This window comes from Desmodus rotundus, chromosome 7 (assembly GCF_022682495.2).
Source record: "Desmodus rotundus isolate HL8 chromosome 7, HLdesRot8A.1, whole genome shotgun sequence".
Taxonomy (NCBI): domain Eukaryota; kingdom Metazoa; phylum Chordata; class Mammalia; order Chiroptera; family Phyllostomidae; genus Desmodus; species Desmodus rotundus.
In genome coordinates this window covers 136,888,624-136,908,299 of record NC_071393.1, presented here as the reverse complement: position 1 = coordinate 136,908,299, position 19,676 = coordinate 136,888,624, and the positions used below count along the sequence as shown (strand labels likewise).

General features: G+C 64.1%; 1 protein-coding gene and 1 non-coding gene across 5 annotated transcripts; both read right to left on the bottom strand.

Moving 5' to 3' along the window:
- Positions 1–2,435: 2,435 nt before the first annotated feature.
- On the bottom strand, positions 2,436–6,864 carry LOC123480480 (uncharacterized). Of its 3 annotated transcripts, XR_011651461.1 has the most exons (4): positions 6,479–6,864; positions 5,227–5,307; positions 4,628–4,741; positions 2,436–3,307 (listed from the first exon to the last, which is right to left on the bottom strand). It is a non-coding gene; the product is annotated as an uncharacterized protein (transcript). The 3 variants fall into 3 exon arrangements; XR_011651460.1 differs by having other exon boundaries at positions 5,227–6,864; XR_011651462.1 differs by having other exon boundaries at positions 2,436–3,078; positions 5,227–6,864.
- A 7,369-nt stretch (positions 6,865–14,233) lies between these two features.
- ZBTB42 (zinc finger and BTB domain containing 42) lies at positions 14,234–18,157 on the bottom strand. Of its 2 annotated transcripts, XM_071222097.1 has the most exons (3): positions 18,042–18,157; positions 17,444–17,547; positions 14,234–17,369 (listed from the first exon to the last, which is right to left on the bottom strand). In XM_071222097.1, the coding sequence occupies exon 3, from the start codon at positions 17,282–17,284 to the stop codon at positions 16,271–16,273; it is 1,014 nt and encodes a 337-aa protein (XP_071078198.1). In that variant the 5' UTR covers positions 17,285–17,369; positions 17,444–17,547; positions 18,042–18,157; the 3' UTR covers positions 14,234–16,270. The 2 variants fall into 2 exon arrangements, with proteins under 2 accessions (XP_071078198.1, XP_053784779.1); XM_053928804.2 differs by having other exon boundaries at positions 14,234–17,547.
- Between the last annotated feature and the right edge of the window lie 1,519 nt (positions 18,158–19,676).

Here is a 19,676-nt window from a genome sequence, read left to right as displayed (position 1 = left end):
CACCCAGGTTCTCGGCCGAGGCCCTGAGGTGACACCGCAGCAGACCAGAAGCGGGCCTGTCCCCACCCTGCGCTGTTCCCACACACCAGGCCCCATGCTCACATGGAATCAGCAGGCCAGCCAGGAGACAGGGAAATCACAACGAAGAAGAGACAGGAGAGAAAAATCGAAGCAGCAGACTCACAGGTGACCCCAATGTTGGGACTATCAGACAGATTTTTAAATAATTATGGTTAAACACACCACAAGTAAATGACAAGTTGGAGGATTTTACCAGAGGCCTACAGCTTATGAAAAAACCCAGTCCAATGGAAATGCTAGAATTAGCCATAAAATAACTGACATTAGGACCCTAACCAGTAGCGGGTCAGCCTCAGCACCCTGGGAGCCGCCCTCCCACTGGAAGAAGCCCCTGCCTCCAGTGGCCTGGCTCCTGGGAGGTCACTGCCACCCAGCCCCCACAGTGCCCTGGAGGTGGGGTTCTGGCCACCCACGTGGCTGTCTTCCCAGCCCCTCCCATTTCCCCCGCAGTGTGCACTCAGGGTCTGCTTCTGGGACACCGTGCAGATTTGGAGAGCCCCCAACATCAGGGGGTCCTGCCTCTGGGGGAGCCAGCTGCTGCAGGCTGAAGGCAGGGCGAGGACGCCAGGGCCAGGGCCTGACCTGGGCTGGGTAGAATGCGGCAGCCCCGATGGGAGGACAGGCTGGGGCAGAAGCGCAGGAGCCTTGCGGTCCCCAGAACGCTCCACTGCCCTCCTTACTGAGGGCAGGGCCCAGCACCTCCCTTGAGCCCCTTGAGAAGAACAGCAGCTCACTCATGCCCCCGCCCACCCTGGGGTCCTGGGTGAGCAGATGGCAGCCCAGCTGGGCCTCCTTACCCCATTTGCAGGCACCTGTGCTCCGTCTCCTCTCTCCACCACCCCAAACACAAACCGGCTCCCTGTGGCCTTCTGGGTCAGGTCACAGCTGAACTGGATAGGGGACCCACCTGACCCAGCCCCTTGCCCTGGTCAGCAATCTGGGGACAGGGCTGGGAGCAGGCAGCAGGTCCTGCAGGGACCCAGCCCAGGTGGCTGGGGACACCAGGAGGGGCAGGGCTCTGCTCACCTCCAGAGAACAGTGGGTTCTGAGGCTGACTGTGTTCCATCCCACCGGGAAAGGCGGGAAACCCAACCCCTGCACCCCGCCCCCAGCTGCTAATAGCGGACAAACCAAGAGCCATCCACTCATGCACGCAGGCGAGAGCGACACGATTAGGGTGCACGTGGAAAAGAAGGGGCACAAAGCCGCCCTCAGGGAACCAGACCTTTGGACACTGGACCAGCTGAGAGAGGCCAGTCAACACTGCTGACCTTAATACAACCACCTGGTGACCTGACAGGAAGAAAGGAATGTAGAGTCGCCTTTCCTTTTCTATTCCAATGGTGAGACTTTAGACATGGAAAATCTAGATGCACCTGGTAAGGGGCTGATTTCCAAAATATAAAAAGAACGACAACTCAACACCAGGAAGACAATGCAATTAAAAAAATGGGCAAAGGACCCGAACGGGCACTTCTCCAAAGAGGACATACACAGACATGAAAAAATGCTCACCGTCACTAATCATCAGGGAGATGCAAATTAAGACCACAATGAGTATCCCCTCACACCTGCCAGAATGGCTACCATCTATAAATCCACAAACAGCAAGTGCTGGCGAGGCACTCAGTATTACCAGTCACTGGGGAGGGGCGCTGGAGCCACAGTTAGATTCCCTTTCACACCCACTAGGAGGGCGACAGTCGCCAGGGTCCGGTGACACAAGTCGGGAGGCTGTGGGTTAGCTGGGGCCCGGTGCAGGACTGCCGGGAGTGTGGAATGGTGCGGGGCATCTGGAAAATGGTGTAGGAGTTCCACAACAGGTTGAACACAGAACTCCCAGAAATCCCGCCTCCCAGTGCGTGACCCAGAGATCGAACACACGCGTCCGCACAAGCTCGTCTGCGCATGGGCACCGCAGCTCCGCCCATAGGCGGAAAGACAGCCCAAGTGTCCGCAAGTGGGCGGGTGGACAGACGCCGTGGTGTTCCCGCACAGCGGGGTGCCACTCAGCCCTACGTGGGAATGAGGGGCTGGCACTTGCGCCCATGGGGGTGAGCCTGAGGGCATGGTACAGAGTGGGAGAGATTGGCCCGAGGAGCCCCGGGTTTGACCCGGTTTATCCAAAATGTCTGAAATGGGCAAATCCGTGGACAGTAACAGGAGTGTTGCCGGGGGCTGGGGGAGGCAGGACTGGGGCGGCGCTGCTAACAGGCACCGGGGCCCTTCCAGTGTGGTGACAGGTCCTGAGTCAGGTCATGCGGGTGGTGGCACAACCACGAGTTTGCCAGAGCCCACTAAGTTACACGCTTTATCACTTTTTAAGATTTTATTCATTTATTTTTAGAGAGGGGAAGGGAGGGAGCAAGAAAGGGAGAGAAACATCAATGACATGGGAGAGATACATGGATCAGCTTCCTCTCACGTGCCTCCTACTGGGGACCTGGCCACAACCCAGGCGTGTGCCCTGACTGGGAATCGAACCAGCGACTCCGGATTGCAGGCTGGCGCTCAATCCACCGAGCTCACCAGCCAGGGCAAATCATACACTGGAAAGGGGCAAATTTTATAATATGTGAGTTGTATCTCAATTTTGAAAGTTTTTTAAAAGAGATGGCAAGAGGAATGAGTGACATTACATGGAAATAACAACCTACAAATATCTTGCAGTAAAGAGCTGTGGCCTTCATTACACATACATCATAGTTCAGTAAAAATGAAGGAAAAGTAGGACCATAGTCTGCGGCAGCCACCCAAAGAACACCCAAGAATGGCCACAGTGGCCTTACTCCCAACAACCCCACCTGCGGATGGTGGGGGGGCACTGCTTGGTGCCATGACGTGGACGCATCTTGTGGACACAGCACTGCGTGGAAACAGTTGGATGCCAAACCGAGTAGACGGTGTGAGCCTCTCCGCTGAAGTCCAAAGCAGGCACAGTGGATGGGGGGACACGTGAAGGCCAGGACCGGGGGCTTGGGAGGAGCCAGTCTCCCCCTGCACAGAACCCAGAGCAGGTAGCCTTAAGGAGGCTGGGAGAGTCCAGCATAAAGGGGAGACAGGGTCACGGGTGTCCCCAGGCCCCAGCCACAGGCTGCATGGATTCTGGGGGCAGGAGAGAAGGAGGCAGCAGAGAGCAGGCTAGGCAGGGACCGAAGTCCTGGGGACAGGCACGTGGGAGCCCGATGGATCCTGCCTGGGGCTGATGCCCGTGGTCACTGGCCACCTGCAGAGACCCACTGATGCTGCCCCAGCAGGCACCCCCACGCTCCGTGGGGCTCCTCCAACTCCTCCAGGCCTGTGCTGGCTGCTCCCAAATCCCGGTCCCCACCTGGGCTCCACCACATCCCCCCACGGGGTCAGAGCTGAGGTTACCACCCTGGTGTCCCCCAACCTTCCCTGTCCCCTGATCCCGGCCATGGCCCCCCCTCCCCCTTCCCGGTGTCTGCACCCGCGGACCACCCAGACCTTCACCACTTGCGCGCAGCGGCTGAGAGGGGCGGCACGCACAGGTCCCGCCCACGTCCAGGGCAGCTGCTGCCGCCAGCTCTCCCCCATGCACAAAGCTGCCTGTCTGCGCGCACACTCCCTGCTTCCCATTTCTCCTAGGACCCCTCCAGTGCAGCCCCGTTCACCCCTCCCCTCTCTGTTCACCCGCAGCCCCGTCACTGCCGCGGATCTTGACCCGCGCGGTCACCCCACGGTGACGCCTTAGTTCTGGAGGTCACGGCCCGCTTTCCCTCGCGCCCCTGATGCCCACATGCGCAGGCCGTCAGTCCTTTCCGGGCCTCTCGTCCAGCGCGGATGGAAAGGCGGCACCGGGTCCTTGTGCCCTGCGCTTGCGCCTCGCCCCCCCCCCCCCCCCGCCTCCCGGGGCGGCGCGAGCCGATTCCACCCGCGTCAGCTGTGTTCCGAGGGCGGCGTTTCCCCTCCCGGCCGCGCTCCGCTCCGGGATTACGTGTAAAGCACCTGAGCGCAGTCGGAGGTGGGGAGAGTGGCACTGGCGCCATGGCGGCACGGCGCCGCCAGGGGGCGCGCTGGCTGCAGGGACCTGGCCGGGAGGCCTAGCGCGCGGGGATGCAAGTGTCCACCCCTTGGGAAGGGGCCCCAGGCAGACCCCGCTCCAGGCTGGCACTCCGCGTGGCCTCAGGATGACTTGGGACGCCCCTGTCCAGCTGTCCTCGTCCGCACAACTGCCCCGGGAACCCTTATTTGGAAACTTTACAGCGCTGGGTCACGCGGTAGGGCCCGGTGGGGCGACTCACGGCCCACACTGCCGTAGTTCGCACTCATCCCCGCCCAGCATAGAATCCAGGTCCAGACTCTGCCGCCTGTCCCCCGCCCTCCCACCGGCTCCACTGGATGTCTTCAGGGTGCAAGTGCCTCACCACTTGCAAATCCCACCACTCCGCATTCAGGTAGGTGTCTGTCCACCCTGCCTTCCACCCATGCAGACACTGTTGTTTGGGGAATGGGCCGGGTTCTTAGCTGCTATATTAGTGGGGGGGGGGGTACTGTAACAAAGGACCACAATTCAGTGGCTTACTCTCTCCCATTCTTGGAGCCATAAGTCAAGGTATCTGCACCCTCTGAGGCTCTCCAGGAGGGCCTTCCTGCCTCCTCCAGCTGCTGGCGGTGGCCCTCGGTCCTTGGCTTGTGGCTGCAGAACAAGTATCTGCATTAGTGTCTTTGTCCCTTGTCACAGGGCGTCCTCCCGTGGGTGGGTCTGTGTCCAAATTCCCCTCTGAGAAAGTCACCAGCCAAGGCCCTCCCTCATAGCCTCCTTCTAACTCGACTGCATCTATAAACACCCTGCATCCAAATGAAGGCTCGTTCCCAGGTACCAGGGCTTAGGGCTCAATGCAGAGGTTTGGGGGGCACAGCGCCACCCCCACCCACCACAGGCAGCAGTGTTGACTCCAGCTCTTTAAGCAGACAGACTCCCACAGAGCCGTGGCGGCTCACGGATCAGGCTAAGCCTCCTGCAACACTGCCAGGCCCCCGCCAGACCGGTGGGCTGCCCCCACCAAGCTGGGAGCTACTCTGTCTCCGCAGCAGCAGGAAGCTGACATGGCCCCGGCCCCATAAGGACGCGACCTGTGCTGGGGCCCGACTGCACAGCCACGCACACCACAGGCCACACACCTGCTCCTGGTGTCCTGGGGAGGCTGGCTGACATCGTCCCGCCGAACTCTCCGTGGGAAAGGCGGGATTCACCACGGGGGGCTATCCAAAGGCAGAGAGAATACTCAAAAGACGCCAGGCAGCCACAGCAGCAGCTGTCCACCGCAGCCCTCGACTTCGCTCTCTCTCCCCTTCTCTCTCACTACACACCCTGGGCAACCGAGAATCCCCTCCCCACGCTGAGCTGCAGCAGCTGTGGGCAGGGAGATGGCTCTGGCCAGTATGAGGTGGCCAGCCACAGCCTGCTGGGGAACTTCTGGGAGTTTTGTCTCCATGATAAACAGACGGACATCTCTATTACTACCCTTCACCACCCACCCCCCCCGCCCCGTCATCCAGCCTGGAACATGGATGCGGCATCTGGAGCCGTGGCAGCCATCTGTAACCACGAGGAAAAGGACAATGGGATTGCACAGACGCTGGCCCCACACCACTGGGCTGTCTGTCGGCACCAGCATGGCCACCTCCAGGCTTCTTGTTTGTGGAGAAAAAGAAACCCCTGTGGGTTCGAACTGCTGCATTTGTCAGAATTTCTGCTCCTTGAAGCCAGAAGTTCCACCTGAGGCACTAACCAGCCATTCATCCGACCATCCATCCATCCAACCTGGAGTTAACAAAGCTTTAATTATTTTAGCAAGTGTAAGAAGCAGGTTAAGCTTGCTTTTTAGGAAGGACTGCAGGAAAGAAAAGGGGAGGTGCAGAGACCAGGGGGAAGGCAGAGATGGGAACAAGAGCGGAGGCAGAGGGGCTTGTTCTGGGGGAGTCCTCCTCAGACTGTGGCCCTCCAGAGTAGAGGCACCTTTTCCCCAAGAGCTCATGTACCTGCGCCTCTGGACACCCGGCCTGAATGCTCCTCCATCCCGCTACTGCCTCCACATCAACCCTCCGCACCCTGCAGTCAGATCCCGGTGGCCCTGAGCTTCCTGCCCTCTGCTTGCACCAGCCTCTTCCTGGCCGGGCCAGCGTAAGTAAGGCCCGCCAGGCCCAGCCAGGCTGTGGGAGGGTTCCTGTCGCGAGAGGCGTGGGCTGGAAGGGCTCAGCAAGACACGCGGGCAGCCCTGGGCAGTGCTGAGGGTCAGAGCAGGGCACCCCGCCCCAGGACTAAGCCAGGGCCGCGTGTAGGGTGGGGGCCCCGCGTGGGAAGCAGGAGGGCTCAGCCGGGGTGTGGATAAGGCCATGGCCCGCAGGCTTTCGGTCTGAACCCTACGTTTACCCAACACTCAGCGTCCCTCCTGGCTCTGGCGCTGCTGTCACACTGGGTGGCCGCAGGGCGCGTGGTTATAACTCATCTAGGTGTCTCCTTGTTCACGCTTCCAATATGAAGGGACAGTGCCAGACAATGATTACGCCAAAAAACACAGGGTCCCCGTCCTGAGGCCGCAGCCGCCCAGCAGGCGGCAAACAGGTAAACCCAACAGGTGAGTCAGGGCCGAGGGCCGGTGACCGCCGTGCCTCCTCTGGTGCGTGACTCTCACGGAGCGCACGGGACTTCGGCCCGACGGGCAGCTCTGCGGACACGGGAGAGCAGACCGTACGCCTGGAACCCGGGCAACGCGGGACCCGCACACCCTGCGCAGCGAGCGGAACCCGCGGCCGCGGCTCGTGTTCCCGGGGGGCACTTCCCGGAGCGGCCCGCGCGCCGCCTCACGTGACTCGCGAGCGCGCGGGAACGGAGGGAGCATGCGCCGCCCGGCGGCGACTTCCGGGCGAGCTGCCGCCGGCGTGGGACTTGCGGGCACTTCCTGCGGCCGCCCGCCCCTGGACGCCGCCCCACTGTCCGCACGTCGACTCGGGGACGGCGGGGCAGGGGAGCGGTCCCTGGAGAGCCCCCCGGGTGCCGCGCCCAGGAGCGCAGCGGCCCAGCCGCCTTCCGCAGGCGGGGACCGCAGGACCGTCCGAGCCGCGGGCAGCGAGGCGACGGGGAGCTCGGGGACGTCCGGGCTCCCAGGTTGGACAGGATCCCCGGGCTTTCATTCACCGCGTGGGGCGGCTGGGCGAGGGCCGGGTTTGTGCGGGGAAGTGGGCTTTCCTCACGCGACCCCGGGAGGCGCTCAGGAGATGCGTGGGTGCTGCGCACATGCGTGGGCTCGAGGAGCGCGGCACCGGTTTGGGAGGCCCCAGTGAGGGGCAGCGGGCGTGGTAGGAAGCCATTCCCTACGGCACGGGCGTGAGCAGAAGAGGGGTGCAGAGGTGGGGTGAGTGTTGGAGGAGGCCACGCTCCGTCAGCAAAGTGCTGCCGAGAACGGGGCTGGGGGGGCGGTAGGATGACCGAGAGCCCCTCGGATGCGCAGCCGGGAGGTCGCCGTTGTCCTGAGCAGATGGGGTGAGCGGCTGCGGATGGCAGGGCTTTCCCCTTGAAGCAGAGGAACTGACTCTGGCGTTCACATGGGAGGTGAACGAGCAAAAGTAGCCAAAAAAACTGAAAGAGAAGAGGAATGCGAGCCGCTGGGTAACAACACCCCGTTCAGGACGGCCGTGGAGCCGGCTGCGGGAGGGTGCGGCAGAGCCAGGGAGGAAATGTCACCAACACTCGGGACACGGGGGCGTCGGATGCGACAAGGGTCGCTCTGCAACAACGTCGGTGGAGACAGATAGTTTTAATAAACGGTGCTGCTCATCTGAACAATGATAAAGTTAGAACTACCGCGTAAATGGACCAGCCCCAGCGGGTGGGTCAGGTGGTTACAGTGCCCACCCGACATGCAAAGTTGCGGATTCGATCCCAGGTCAGGGCACAGACAAAAAGCAACCAAGGAAGCATCAGTAAGTGGAACAGCAAATCCATGTTTCTCTCTCCCTCTTTCCCCAAGATCAGTTTTTAAAAACCTAAATAGATCAAAGATACAAATGTAGCACAAGTGATACCGTTATAAATGCTGGGGGGAAAGGGGACTGGTTTGGAAATGCCCAGGGGAAAATGGGCAAAACAGCACAAGAAAAGAGTCAACCCAGGCGAAATCCTCTGACCTCATAATAAGAGAAATGCAAATTAAAATGAAACTTGATAATTTTTTTCTGAAGAATACTTGGAAATACCATGTATTTGGAAGCACCAATAAACCTTAAAACAAAAATGATACTGGGATGCTGTTACCTGTCTGGTTTTGAACCCCCCCTCACCAGTTTGCTGACATACTGCGGTTGGCAAGGTTGGAGGGAAACATGCGGGGGGGAGGGGGGGAGTGAAGGCAGGGGCAGCAACTTGGCGCTGTGCGGCCTTACAAACACTTTACCCCCAGGGAGTTTGCCTCACCCTCCCTGGGCCAGACGACCCATGGCCAAGGTGGTTTGCGCTCGCACTGCTCACAGCAGCAGCAGGTGGGAGACCCCCCAGGGGTCCGTCTCCAGGAGACAGCACCACATGTCGGCCACATAGGGTCGAGGAAGGGCTTCTATGCTGACGTGGGAGGATGTCCACAGCCCATTTTTAGGTGGGAAGAAGGGACGTGCAGGACGGCCTACGTGGCACACTTCTCAAGTGATGATGGTGGCGGATGTTTGCTGATATTTACGAAAAGAAACGTCGGCAAATGGCCAAGGAACAGCGGTGAGCAGAGGGCAGGGGGAGGGGGCATGACGGGCGGGGGGGGGGGCATTTCCAATGTGCCTTTTAATGACAACAAGGAAAAAACATAATACTCGGGGGGGGGGGGCGCAGGACTCAGAAAGGGCCCACCAAGCCGTCCCATGAGCAGCACTGCGGGGAAGGGCGGGGAAGACAGAAGGAAGCAAAGGGAGCAGTTCCCACTTCGACCTGATTCGCTTGGATCGGTGGCTAAGGGTCGGCAGTTCACGTGGACATAAAAAGAGTCTCCCCCCCCCCCCCCCCCCCCCCGCAACCGACCACATTCCTGAGTACTCACTCTTCCAGGAGTATGATACACACATGCTGTCTCCCCTCCTTTTCCCCGAAGGGAGCGTGCACCGTCACGCCCGTCCACACCTTGTCACTCTCCCTTCCTAACGTGGAGGCCTCGCGCTGCCCAGGCCCACAGGATACCCCCACCCCCTAGCTGTGTGGCATCCCAGTCCACCCGGGACCCTGGTGTGTACAGTCCCTGCAAGGGGCACCAAGCCTCCCCCAGCGCCTCCCCGTGCTCAGCAGCTCTGTAGTCGCCCCCACGGACAGGGTGGTACACACGGGCCAGCCCGTCCAGGAGGTCAGCCCCAGGGCTCCTGGCCAAGGCCCCCGTGCGGCTGTGCCCTGGACGGCAGTTGTCAGACTGCCCTTCAGGGCAGGTGTGTGCCAGCTGGGGCCTGCGGAGCCGGATGACAGACACAGTGCTGTTGCCCACACTGCCGGTACCCGTCCTGCATTCCCAGCCACCCCCTGGCCGTCACCTGGCAGCATCCAGACCTTCATCTGTTCCTATTCATCGGACACACGTTGGAGCCCACAAGTCTTACCTGTAAAGTTGGACAGGTGGCTCCCGCCCCGGAGCACAGCCCTGCACAAAACCCTCGGGACATCAGCATCTCCAAAAATGTCCCCGGAGTCTTCCCAGTCAGCCCCCACTCTTGGCCTGAAGCCTCACCGGCCTGGCTTCCCACCAGCAGCCACCACTGGCTCCAGAGTGGCCCCGGGGCCTGTCCCGCTCTGGCCCTCACAGTGGGGACATCCACCCCATTGCTGCCTCCCTTGCCCATCGCAGGCCACCCCGCTGCCCACTCATTCTCAGACTGCTGGGCTGCTCCCAGCTGTCTGGGGACAGGGACGAAGCTATGACCACAGGCACGCGGCCCCTTTGCAGTCATGTTCCCCTTCTCCTGGTCACACCTCACAGTGCCACTACTGGGTCCAATGACAGGCGTCTGGCGAACTTGGCGAGAAGCTGGCAGTCCCTCCAACACGGTGGGCCACCTTCCTGAGCTCCATGTCCCCAGCACGGCTTGGTACTGCCAGGCCTGGGACTTCAGGGCGGCGTGTGGAGGGACCCCGTGGTGGATGTCACTTGCGCCCGCTGATTACTGGTGCTGAGCTCTTTCCCTGTGTTTGTGGTGTCACTTCCTTTGTGAGGCATCTGTCACGCCTATGGCCACAAACACACACAACTCCCGGTGCAGTCTCGCTGCCTCTCATGAGCAGGTTCCCGTCTGGGCTCAACCTTTTACCGACTCTCCAGTGAGGTTTCAAACATGCATGTTTTTGTCCAGAACTTCTGACAGTTACCCACAGGGGTGGGACTAAGCGAGCTGCGTGAGGTTAAGCGGACTTTCAGCGTCCTGCAGCCACTTCACCCCATTGTCTGTGTTGACAGCGAGGGGACTGTCTACCTTCTTTCCATTTGGGTTTTGCCAAGGAATTTGACAGAAAAAGAGGGTAGATGCCAGGAGCCCCGGGGAGGGGGCAGAGGCACAGAGGGGCGCGACCTGGAGCCCAGGGCAGGGGTGGGTGAGTTTTCCTGCAGACGTGGTGCATCCCAGGCCTTGGCCTGTAGGACTGGAGGGGGAATGACGGAGGCAGAGCCTGGAGCTGGAGCCTCTGATGATCGGAGGAGTGGGGGTGCGGGGAATGAGGGTGGTCTGCAGGAGCCTCAGAGAGCTGGGGTTTTGCCAGCAGGCCGGGCAGAAGTGTCTCCGCCTCCCTTCCTGGCCCCTGTTGGTGGGGGCAGACGAGGGAAAGCTGAATCGGGTCTCTGCAGGGGAGGCAGAGTTGGGGAGGGACTGCCAGGTGAGGCCCTGGGGACATGTTCATGCCACAGCCAGGGCATGGGCCCTGGGGTGCAGCGGGTGACGGGGTGAGGTCCAGGGGATGCTGGGCCACTGTGGAGGGTGTGGGCAGGACGGGGCGGGGTCTGGGGGCCCCTGAGGAGGGTGACCCCCGCCGAGGAGCTGTGTCTCTCAACGCCAGGTGGCCTGGGGGCCGTCAGCTGTGCCCAGCTGCCTGGGGGCCACCCAACACACTCAGGCTGGGGTCTGGCCCTCCCGCCTCCCTGCTCTTCTGGAATGCCGAGGGTCCCCCAAATTGCTCTGCTGAGGCCCTAACCTCCGCACCCCTGAATGTGACCCCACTGGACACAGGTCTCTACAGAAGCGGTCAAGTTAAAATGAGGTCTGACTTGTGACCTTCTAGGAAGAGCGCAGGACACTCTTCCTAGACACACAGAGAGACAGCCATGTGTGAGGACCTGGCGGGGGTGGCTGCCCACACGCCCAGGCTGGAGGCCTTGGGGGATCAGCCCTGTGACGCCCAACTCAGGACTCAGGGGCCGCGTCAGCCCCGCAGGCCAGGCCTGGCGCTGTTACGGCCGCCCCCGCAAACGCACACAACCAACCACTCAGGGACAGACAGGGTGAGCTGTGGCGACTTTTAGTAAGAAATGCACAAGTGGCCCTCGCCCCACCCCCACCCCACCCCACGCGGCTCCGACCCGCCCTTGCAATTTCCTGTGAAGAGAGTGAGTGACAAAGGTGTCTTCCATTATGTGAGGTGACCTGCAAAGATGCGGGTCACGGAGGGAGGGCTGGTGGCCCAGGGAGCCGGCCGAGTGCGATGACAGGGCTGGGGCTTTTGTCCCACCCCCCCACCCCACCCCCGCCTCCAGGGAGGGGAGAGGGGCTGGGGGTTGGCTCAGTGGCCGAACGAGCTCATCGACAGTGCTGTGTAGTGAAGTCTCCATAAAAATCCAAAAGGAGCCCTAGCTGGTGCGGCTCAGTGGATTGAGCGCGCACCTGTGAGCCAAAAAGTCGCCAGTTCCATTCCCAGTCAGGTCACATTCTTGGGTTGTGGGCCACATCCCCACTAGGGGGCGCAGGAGACAAAACCACACATTGCTGTTTCTCTACCTCCTTCTCCCCACCTTCCCCTCTAAAAATAAATAAAATCTTTTTTTAAAAAGCCAAATGAAGGGGGTTCGGAGAGCTTCAGGCTGCAAGACACCTGGTGATTTGGGGAGCGGTGCCTGGAGTGGGCACAGAAGCTCTGGGCCCCTTTCCTTCACCTGCCCTGGCCCTATCAACCCCTGACTGTCCCTCAGTTACGACCTTTTGTAACAGCCCTGTGACCTGGCAGGACATTGTTCCTGAGCCCAGTGAGCTGCTGTAGCAAACTGATCAAACCTAAGGAGGGGTTACGGGCCCTCCCACCTGTCGCCTGCTACCTGGTCAGAAGCCCAGGTAACCTCCTGGATGTGTGACTAGCGTCCACAGTGGGGGACTACGGGGCGAGACTGTCCTGTGGGACAGGGCCCTTGCCCTGTGGGACTGGGTGCTGTCTCTGGGGCGACCTGCTGGTGCTGGAGAATTGTCATTGGGTGTGTGGGCCCCCCCACCCCCGCCACTCACACGGCAGAACTGGGCCCAGGCCCTGAGTCAGGCACAGAGGGGTCCGCCAAAGGCCAGGGCACGGTCTGACCTGGGGAGGCGGGTCCCGGCCCCCTCGGAGCCCCTGGCCCCCAGATTTCTCTGGGATCCCCCACCACTGGCCTCCCTGCGGGGCCACTGTGGTGGGCGGGCATGCCGACACGCCACCAGCCTGGCGGCCTCGTCCGAGCTGCCTCTGTCCCCAGCCGGCTGCCTCGGCAGCTCTGCAGGCAGCACTTTCTGCCAGTGCTGGCCCCGCGGGCTGGAACTGCCCGGCCCTCCCCCCAGCTGTCCCCAAGCTTCTCCACTGTCACTTCCCCATGCCACCCTGCTCACCCTGGCCCCTCACCCGTCTGCCTGTCACCTTTGTAGCAGCTGGCCCTCAGCCGGCACAGCCCCCACTGTCACCTCCCCAGGGGCTCCCGAGAGCCCACCCTGGGCAGGAGCGGCTTTGGGACCCCTCTTCCCCCACACTGCCATCCCTGTGGGGTCCTCTGGGCTGCCCAACAGTGCCGCCGCCCAGGAGGGTCAGCTGCGATAGGGGTGCCAGCTCAGCCAGGCAGCCGCCAGAATGTCTGACGTTGGGGGAAGGTAGTCCTGGGTTTGCCACCTGCTGGCTTTGCGACTGTGGGCTGGAGCCAGGCCCTTCCTGCCTCAGTTTACCAGGCCACAGAGGGGTCACATGGGCGGTGTCCAGGGAGGACGCTCAGAGGGTCAGCCTGTCCAGGAACAGGGCCTCAGCAGCAAGCTGAGTGTGAGCACAGCATGGCAGGGCTGGGTGGCTCGGATGGGCCCCTGGAGGGCCCCTCCCCTCAAGGAGCTTCTTCACTACCCTCCTCCCTGTCTGGTTGCTTGACAACAGCCTCCTCCCCGTTCTGAGAAGGCCGGGCTGAATCTCGGGCCTAACTGGGAGCCTGACAGGGGCTCCATGGGAGGCAGGCTGGGCCAGCGAGGCAGGTGCCGGCCTGACCTCCAGAAGCAAGGGCTGCCGTTGGGGTCAGGACTTGGGGGGCCTCAAAGGTTGGTCCAAGAAAACAGCTGCCCTTTGGCGCCAGCTCAGCTCAGCCCGACGACCTCTGAGGACCCCTAGCGAGCATGGGCCCCCCAACGCTGCCCTTGGGTCCCCCGCTGGAGAACAGTCTGGCCAGGGCTGGGCTTGGCACACACAGGAGGCCGGCTGCCCATCTGCCTCCGTTAAGGCCGCCTCAGGATCAGGCAGGCCCATGGTGGGAGGGGCAGGGCAGCAGGCTCGGCCCCTTCCAAGCCTTGCCCACCTCTCCCCACACCCAGGCCATGGGAGCCCCAGTCCCACCCTGAGGAATCCAGTATGGAAGGAGGGGGATGGCACAGGGTGGGTGTGGGGGAGAGCAGGCAGAGGGGCCCCAGAGCTTGTGGCTCCTCAGCAACCCCCCCAACCCCCCCACTCAGGGCAAGAAGCCACCAGGCCTCCAGGCTGGCCCCGACCTGCCTCTCTGGGAGAACTCGAGGCGGGGTGGGGCAACCTGGGGACCAGGGGCATGCCAGCAGACTGCAGCCCTGCCCCAGCCCACTCCCACATGGGGCACAACGTGTGATGGCACCTGGGACAGCCCCTGCCCCACCAGCCCGTCCCAGCGGGGCCCGAGCCCCCAATGTGCTTGGAGACGCATACACTCTGGACCCTGGGAATCGTCCGGCATCTCCACCTGGGCGGCTTTATTAGCCACTGTCACCACGGAGACAAAGGTGCGACACAGGGGGACACGCTGTGTGTGGGGACAAAGCCTCCCGCCAAACCATCGGCCTGAAGGGCTGTCCCCTGGGTCACGAGGAGCCGAAGCCCCCTGCCCTGAGGGGTGGGGCCGAAGGGAGGCAGGAGGCTGGGCGGAGGACCCCACACAGCAGGCTCCACTCAGACCTCGCTGGCACACGCCTCTGCCTCGTGCTCCCACTCGGCACCTTAAATACATACGTGTCACCGGGACTGTGCACCTTATCAGATTCAAAACCATCTCCTCCGCCGCGTTAACACACAGTGACCGCTAGCAGAAGACAATGGGCCCAGTGTTGCTCACTCGGGGCTGACTTCCCGCCCCAGGAAAGTACGTGTCTCCCCCATGGAAACCCCTGGGGAAAACCAGGACCAGCCACATCCCTGGCCGCCAGGTTGCTGGACACTCTCAGGCTCGCACACTCACACACACGTGCGCACACACACTCACACACAGGGAGACCTGATCAGGCAGCACATCCTGCCGAGTGTGTGGTTCCACTGGCCCCTGTGGAGGTGGGGAGCTGGGGCAGCACAGTGGAAGGCAGGGGCCCCTTCACCCAGCTGCCTGCTCCGCAGGCGGTCCGGCCTCCGAGCCCCGGGCATCAGGAGGGGCCAGCCACACACGGGGACCGCGCCTGCGGGATGGTGAGCCCGCCTGTCCACTTGCTGGGAAGGCCTTTCACTCCACACCAGGGAGACAAATGAATACGACATCAAGTATTGTCAGGAGAAGGGAAGAAGACGTAAACCTGGCCAGACTCTGTCCTCGCCCCACATCTGGTCACAGCAGAAACAGCCCCTGGGGTCAGGGGCACCAGGGGCCCAAGCAGCCCTACCACCTGCACAGGCCCCATGACCTGGGGCCAAAGCCCCCACCACAGCCAGAGGTTCCAGCAGCAAAGCAGCTCAGTGGGCTGGCGGGCAGGGCAGGGCGGGGTGGGCCCCCGCAAGACGCCAGCACAGCATCCACCACGTTCCAGCAGCTTCAGCCGCCCGGGGCCATGCATGAAGGTGGGGGCTGCGCCCCTGCCCCAGCCAGCTGCCCTCCCCTACTCCGCCCTGTGCCACCACAGCACGCTCTGGGGGAGTCCCACTCTGCGGAAAGGAGCCCCTCTGAGCCCTGCGCCCGGTCGGAGGGCAGCATTGGCCCCCGCTCTGCACTCTGGGAATGAGCAGCCCCAGGGACAGACTGGTGACCTGCAGGGCCAGGCCTGCCAAGGCTCAGCAGCAGCCACCCTGGGGAAGCTCAGAGGCGCCTGGACGCTGCTCCCAGGCAGGGGAGTGGCATGGCCCATCGCCCACGGGCCCACTGCCGTCAGCAGACATCTGGCTGCCTCAGGAGGCTCCACATCCAGAAAATCGTTTCTAAATTGCAACTTTCTCTGACTGTTACCATGCAGCCAGGACCTCGAGCCGCCTGCCACCACTGTGCCTGGGACTCTACAGCATTCAGCTTCTGGATGGCTTTGCTCCTGCTGCCCAGACATCCCCACAGGGCCTGCACCCCCTGCAGCACCGTCTCTGCCCTGATGGCCCCTGCTGAGCCCCGGCCCCCCCGCCCCACCCTGGGGTCTCATACTCACAACTTCTGTGACCTGCACCCTTCACTGGGTCGAGCAAGGCTCACCAGGGTCCCCCGAACATGCCAATGAGGTGGCCAGGGAAGCCCCCAAGGTAGGACAGATAGGCTGTCCCACGCTGAGGTGGGTGAGCCAAGCTGGGGAGCCCTTGAGACACCCCCAGAACCGCCTGGAGAGGAAGACAGAGTCACAGTCATGGCACAAGGAGGGGTCTGGGGCAGGGCAGGGAGAGGGGCTGCAGAGTCACTGAGTCCGAGGCCACCTTTCTGGGGGACAGCGGGGCTCTTCCTGCCAGGCCGGTCCAGCCTCAGGGACTTCGACCCGGCCAGTTCTGGGTCCCTCCCACCGCCACCGGGCCGGGGCGCACGCCTCACACCAGGCCGCAGTGGAACTTGCGGACGTGGCGGTAGAGGTCCCCGGACTGCGTGAAGCGGCGCTCGCACCAGCGGCAGGCGTGCGGCTTCTCGCGCGTGTGCACCACGGCGTGGCGGCTCAGGTTGTGCGAGTACTGGAAGCTCTTGCCGCACTGCACACACGTGTAGGGCTTCTCGCCCGAGTGCGTGCGCTCGTGTCGCTTCAGCGTGTACGCGCAGGAGAAGGTCTTTCCGCAGAGCGGGCAGGTGGGCGCGGCGCCGTCGGGCGACAGCCCGGCCCGGGCGCCGTCCCGCTCTCGAAAGTGGGCGCTGAGGTGTAGCTGCAAGACGCGGGCGCTGGGGAACAGCCTGCTGCACAGCGGGCACATGCGGAGGCGGCGGCCGCCCGGCGCCAGCGCGTCCGCGACGGCGCCCCGCTCTGCGTCCAGCGCCAGCTCCCGGCTGCCCACCCCACTGGCGGGCAGCGACTCCAAGCCCCCCACCAGGCGCCGCGCTGCCGGAGCGCAGGGTGGCTGCCGGGGGCTGTGGGGGCTCAGAGGACCAAGGCTGTCCTGTTCCGACAGTGAGTCCCGCTCGTCCTTCACTAGCGGCCGCGCCGCCGGCTGCATCTGCCTGTCCGGCGGTGTCCGGCGGACGCAGGAGGGCGGACGGACTGGCTCCCTCCTCCGCTCGGGCTTCAGAGACAGGTCCAGAGCCCCGTCCGGCTCTCCTGGGGCCTGGCAGCGGGGAGGCCCCCATGCTCCTGGAGGGAGGGCAGCCTTGACCCCGGCCCCGGGCAGCCTGACCTTCTGGGCGGCCGGGCAGAGCTCGGGGGCCCAGGCGGGCAGAGGGCACGGGCGCTGGCTCAGCGGCTCTGCGCCCGCGGCGGGGGTCTCCGGAGGCAGCGCGCGGCCCTCGCCCCGGAGCCGGCCCTTGCAGACCTTGACGATGTCGTACATGTGCAGGTAGCTGGCGGCGGCCAGGACGTCCTCGACAGGCAGGCCGCGCAGGTCCAGGCGGCCCTCGTACATGAAGTCCAGCAGGCGGCCGAAGGCGGGCGCCGTGACGATGTCGCCGTTGAGCCGCACCGCGTCGCGGCGGCCCGCGGGCCGGTCCCTGTAGAAAAGATGGAAGTAGACGCTGCACGCGGCCAGCACGGCGCGGTGGGCCGGGAAGCGCGCGTCGCCCACCAGCACGGTGCAGTCGCACAGGAAGCCGAGCTCGCGCTGCTGCCTCAGGCGGCCCAGCAGCCGCCCGCCGTGCTCCGGGAACTCCATGCCGTCGCCGTCATCACCTGGGCACAAACGGACGCCCGTGAGCGCGCCCGGGGACGCCCGTGCCGCCGCTGCCCCGGCGGCCCGACGCGCCCTTTCCGGGTGCTGGCAGCGCGGGCAGAGGGGCGCAGGGCGCCGCGCGTAACCGCCCGCCCGGAGCCGCCCAGGGCACCTGCCCGGAGCAGGAAAAACTCGATCGAAAGTAAACAGAAGCCGCTCCGCCGCGGGGGCCGGTCCCGCGGCGCGGGCGGAGGGGGCACGAGCCGCGCGGACCTGCGCGCGTCCCCGCCGGGGCGCCCCGGTCGGCTCCCGAGCCCCCGAACTTCACTTGGCGGCGGCCGTCCGCCGCGTCCCCCGACGCCCGAGTCGCCGCCCCCGGTCCGCGCCTCCAGCTGCCGCCCGGCCCGCCAGATGCCGCCGCCGCCGCTGCGGGACCCATTTATGGCAGCGCGGCCGCGGGGAGCGGGCCCGCGTGCGGGGCGGGCAGAGCCGGGCCCCCGCCCCCCGCGCTCACCTCCACCGCCCCAGCTCCCCTCCGGCCGCCGCGGCGCCGCACCGCCTCCCCGGTGCGGCCCCGACGCACGGAGCTCCGGGCAGCGCGCCCCGGCGGGGAGGGCGCGAGGACGGCGGGGCGCCCTCCAACTTGGCCGGCCCGGCGCCGCCTGCCGCTCGCCCCGCCCCGGAGAGAGCGAAACTCGGGGCGGGGGCTGGAGGGGGCGGGCCGAGTCGACTTCCCGGAGCGGCGGAACCGCTGAGGTCACCCTCGCCACCCCTTCCATGTCCGCCCCGCCCGGCCGGGCCCCGCGTGCCGCCAGCTGGGGCGCTGGGGTGGGAGGGGGTGCGGGGCGCGGCGGGAGAGGGGGCTCTCTCGCGATACTTGCCGCCTCCGCCTCGGCGTTCCCCCCCACGGGGTTCCCACAGCGCCCGTCTGCTAAGGGACCCCTTCCGGGGACCCGCTCGCTTCCCGGCCCGCGCTGCGGCAGTCACCCGCGGGCGCAGTCGGGACCCTGGCCTCCTGCCACCTCGCGGGGAGCCGGCTCTGGGATGGAGGGGGGTGGTGTGTGGGGGGGAATCATAAATTTGGAAAAGATGACACTCCCTTTTCGCTGAAAGCCACAGTTTACATTTAATTTAGCTGGGACCCTCTTACCAACACCCGGAACTGGGGCTGGGATGGCCACCCTCGCCGCGGGGACCCCAGCTCGGCGTCTGCCCATGGAGTTGTCTGTGTGGACCTCGCGGCAGGTCCAGCAGACAAGGCAGGGTCGGGGGACAAATGCCCAAGGAGCCCAGAGCAGGTGGGAAAGTGTGCAGGGAGGGGGAGGCGCGTGGGGCAGCCAGTGGTGTCCTGGGTGCAGGGGTTTCGCGGGCGCTGAGGAGAGGAGAGGACCGCTAGTCCTGCTGGGGGAGAGGCCAGGACAGAAACAGACGTGATTTGGGGGAGGCGCCCCCACGGTGGACAGGTGGAGTGTTTTGCCGGTGTCCTGACTGAAGAGGCCGCCCTGGGGGAGCAGCCTCCGGGCTCTGCGGACCCCCTGCAGTCCCCCAGTTTGATGCTGGGGTCACCGCCCCCGTTTGGGTGGGGGAAGTTAGGTGAGGAGCCCACCGCCAAGTTGTGGGCAGGTCTCTGAACCCAGTTCGAATCCTGAAGTCTCTGAATCCCCCCCCTCCCGCACTTCCCCACAGCCCCCATAGAGGATGGGCTGGGAGAGGGAACCCCAGCCAGAAGAGGGGGTGGGAAGGAGGCCTTGACCAGGGGTGGGCTGGTGCTGGGGAAGGGGCTGGATTACAAAGGGTGGGACCCCAGCTGGCAGAAGGAGTGGGGAGCCCTCCACCCATTGTCCTGGACGCCCCAGAGGAAGCAGAGATGCCTGTGACTTGGGGGACAGCTGTCCTGGTCAAAGGCAATGGGCTGGGGGCCTGAGGACCCTCCTGGGGACCACCTCGGTTAGGGGCTACGCTCTGTGGAAAGGCAAAGCGCGTTCTCACACTGAGAAACGATTCCTTGTCTGAAAGTCAGGCCTGGACATCCTTCATTCTCCTTTCCTAAACCCGGCAACCGGGGCCTGGGCGCCGGACTCCCATGTCACCCGCCCCATGCACCCGGGGACTCTCCTAGAGCAGGGCCAGGCCAGCCCTGGCCCCAGCC

What these genes read in the sequence shown, in the direction of transcription:
- ZBTB42 (XM_053928804.2), bottom strand. Translation starts at nt 17,530, where the DNA reads ATGGAGTTCCCGGAGCACGGCGGGCGGCTGCTGGGCCGCCTGAGGCAG.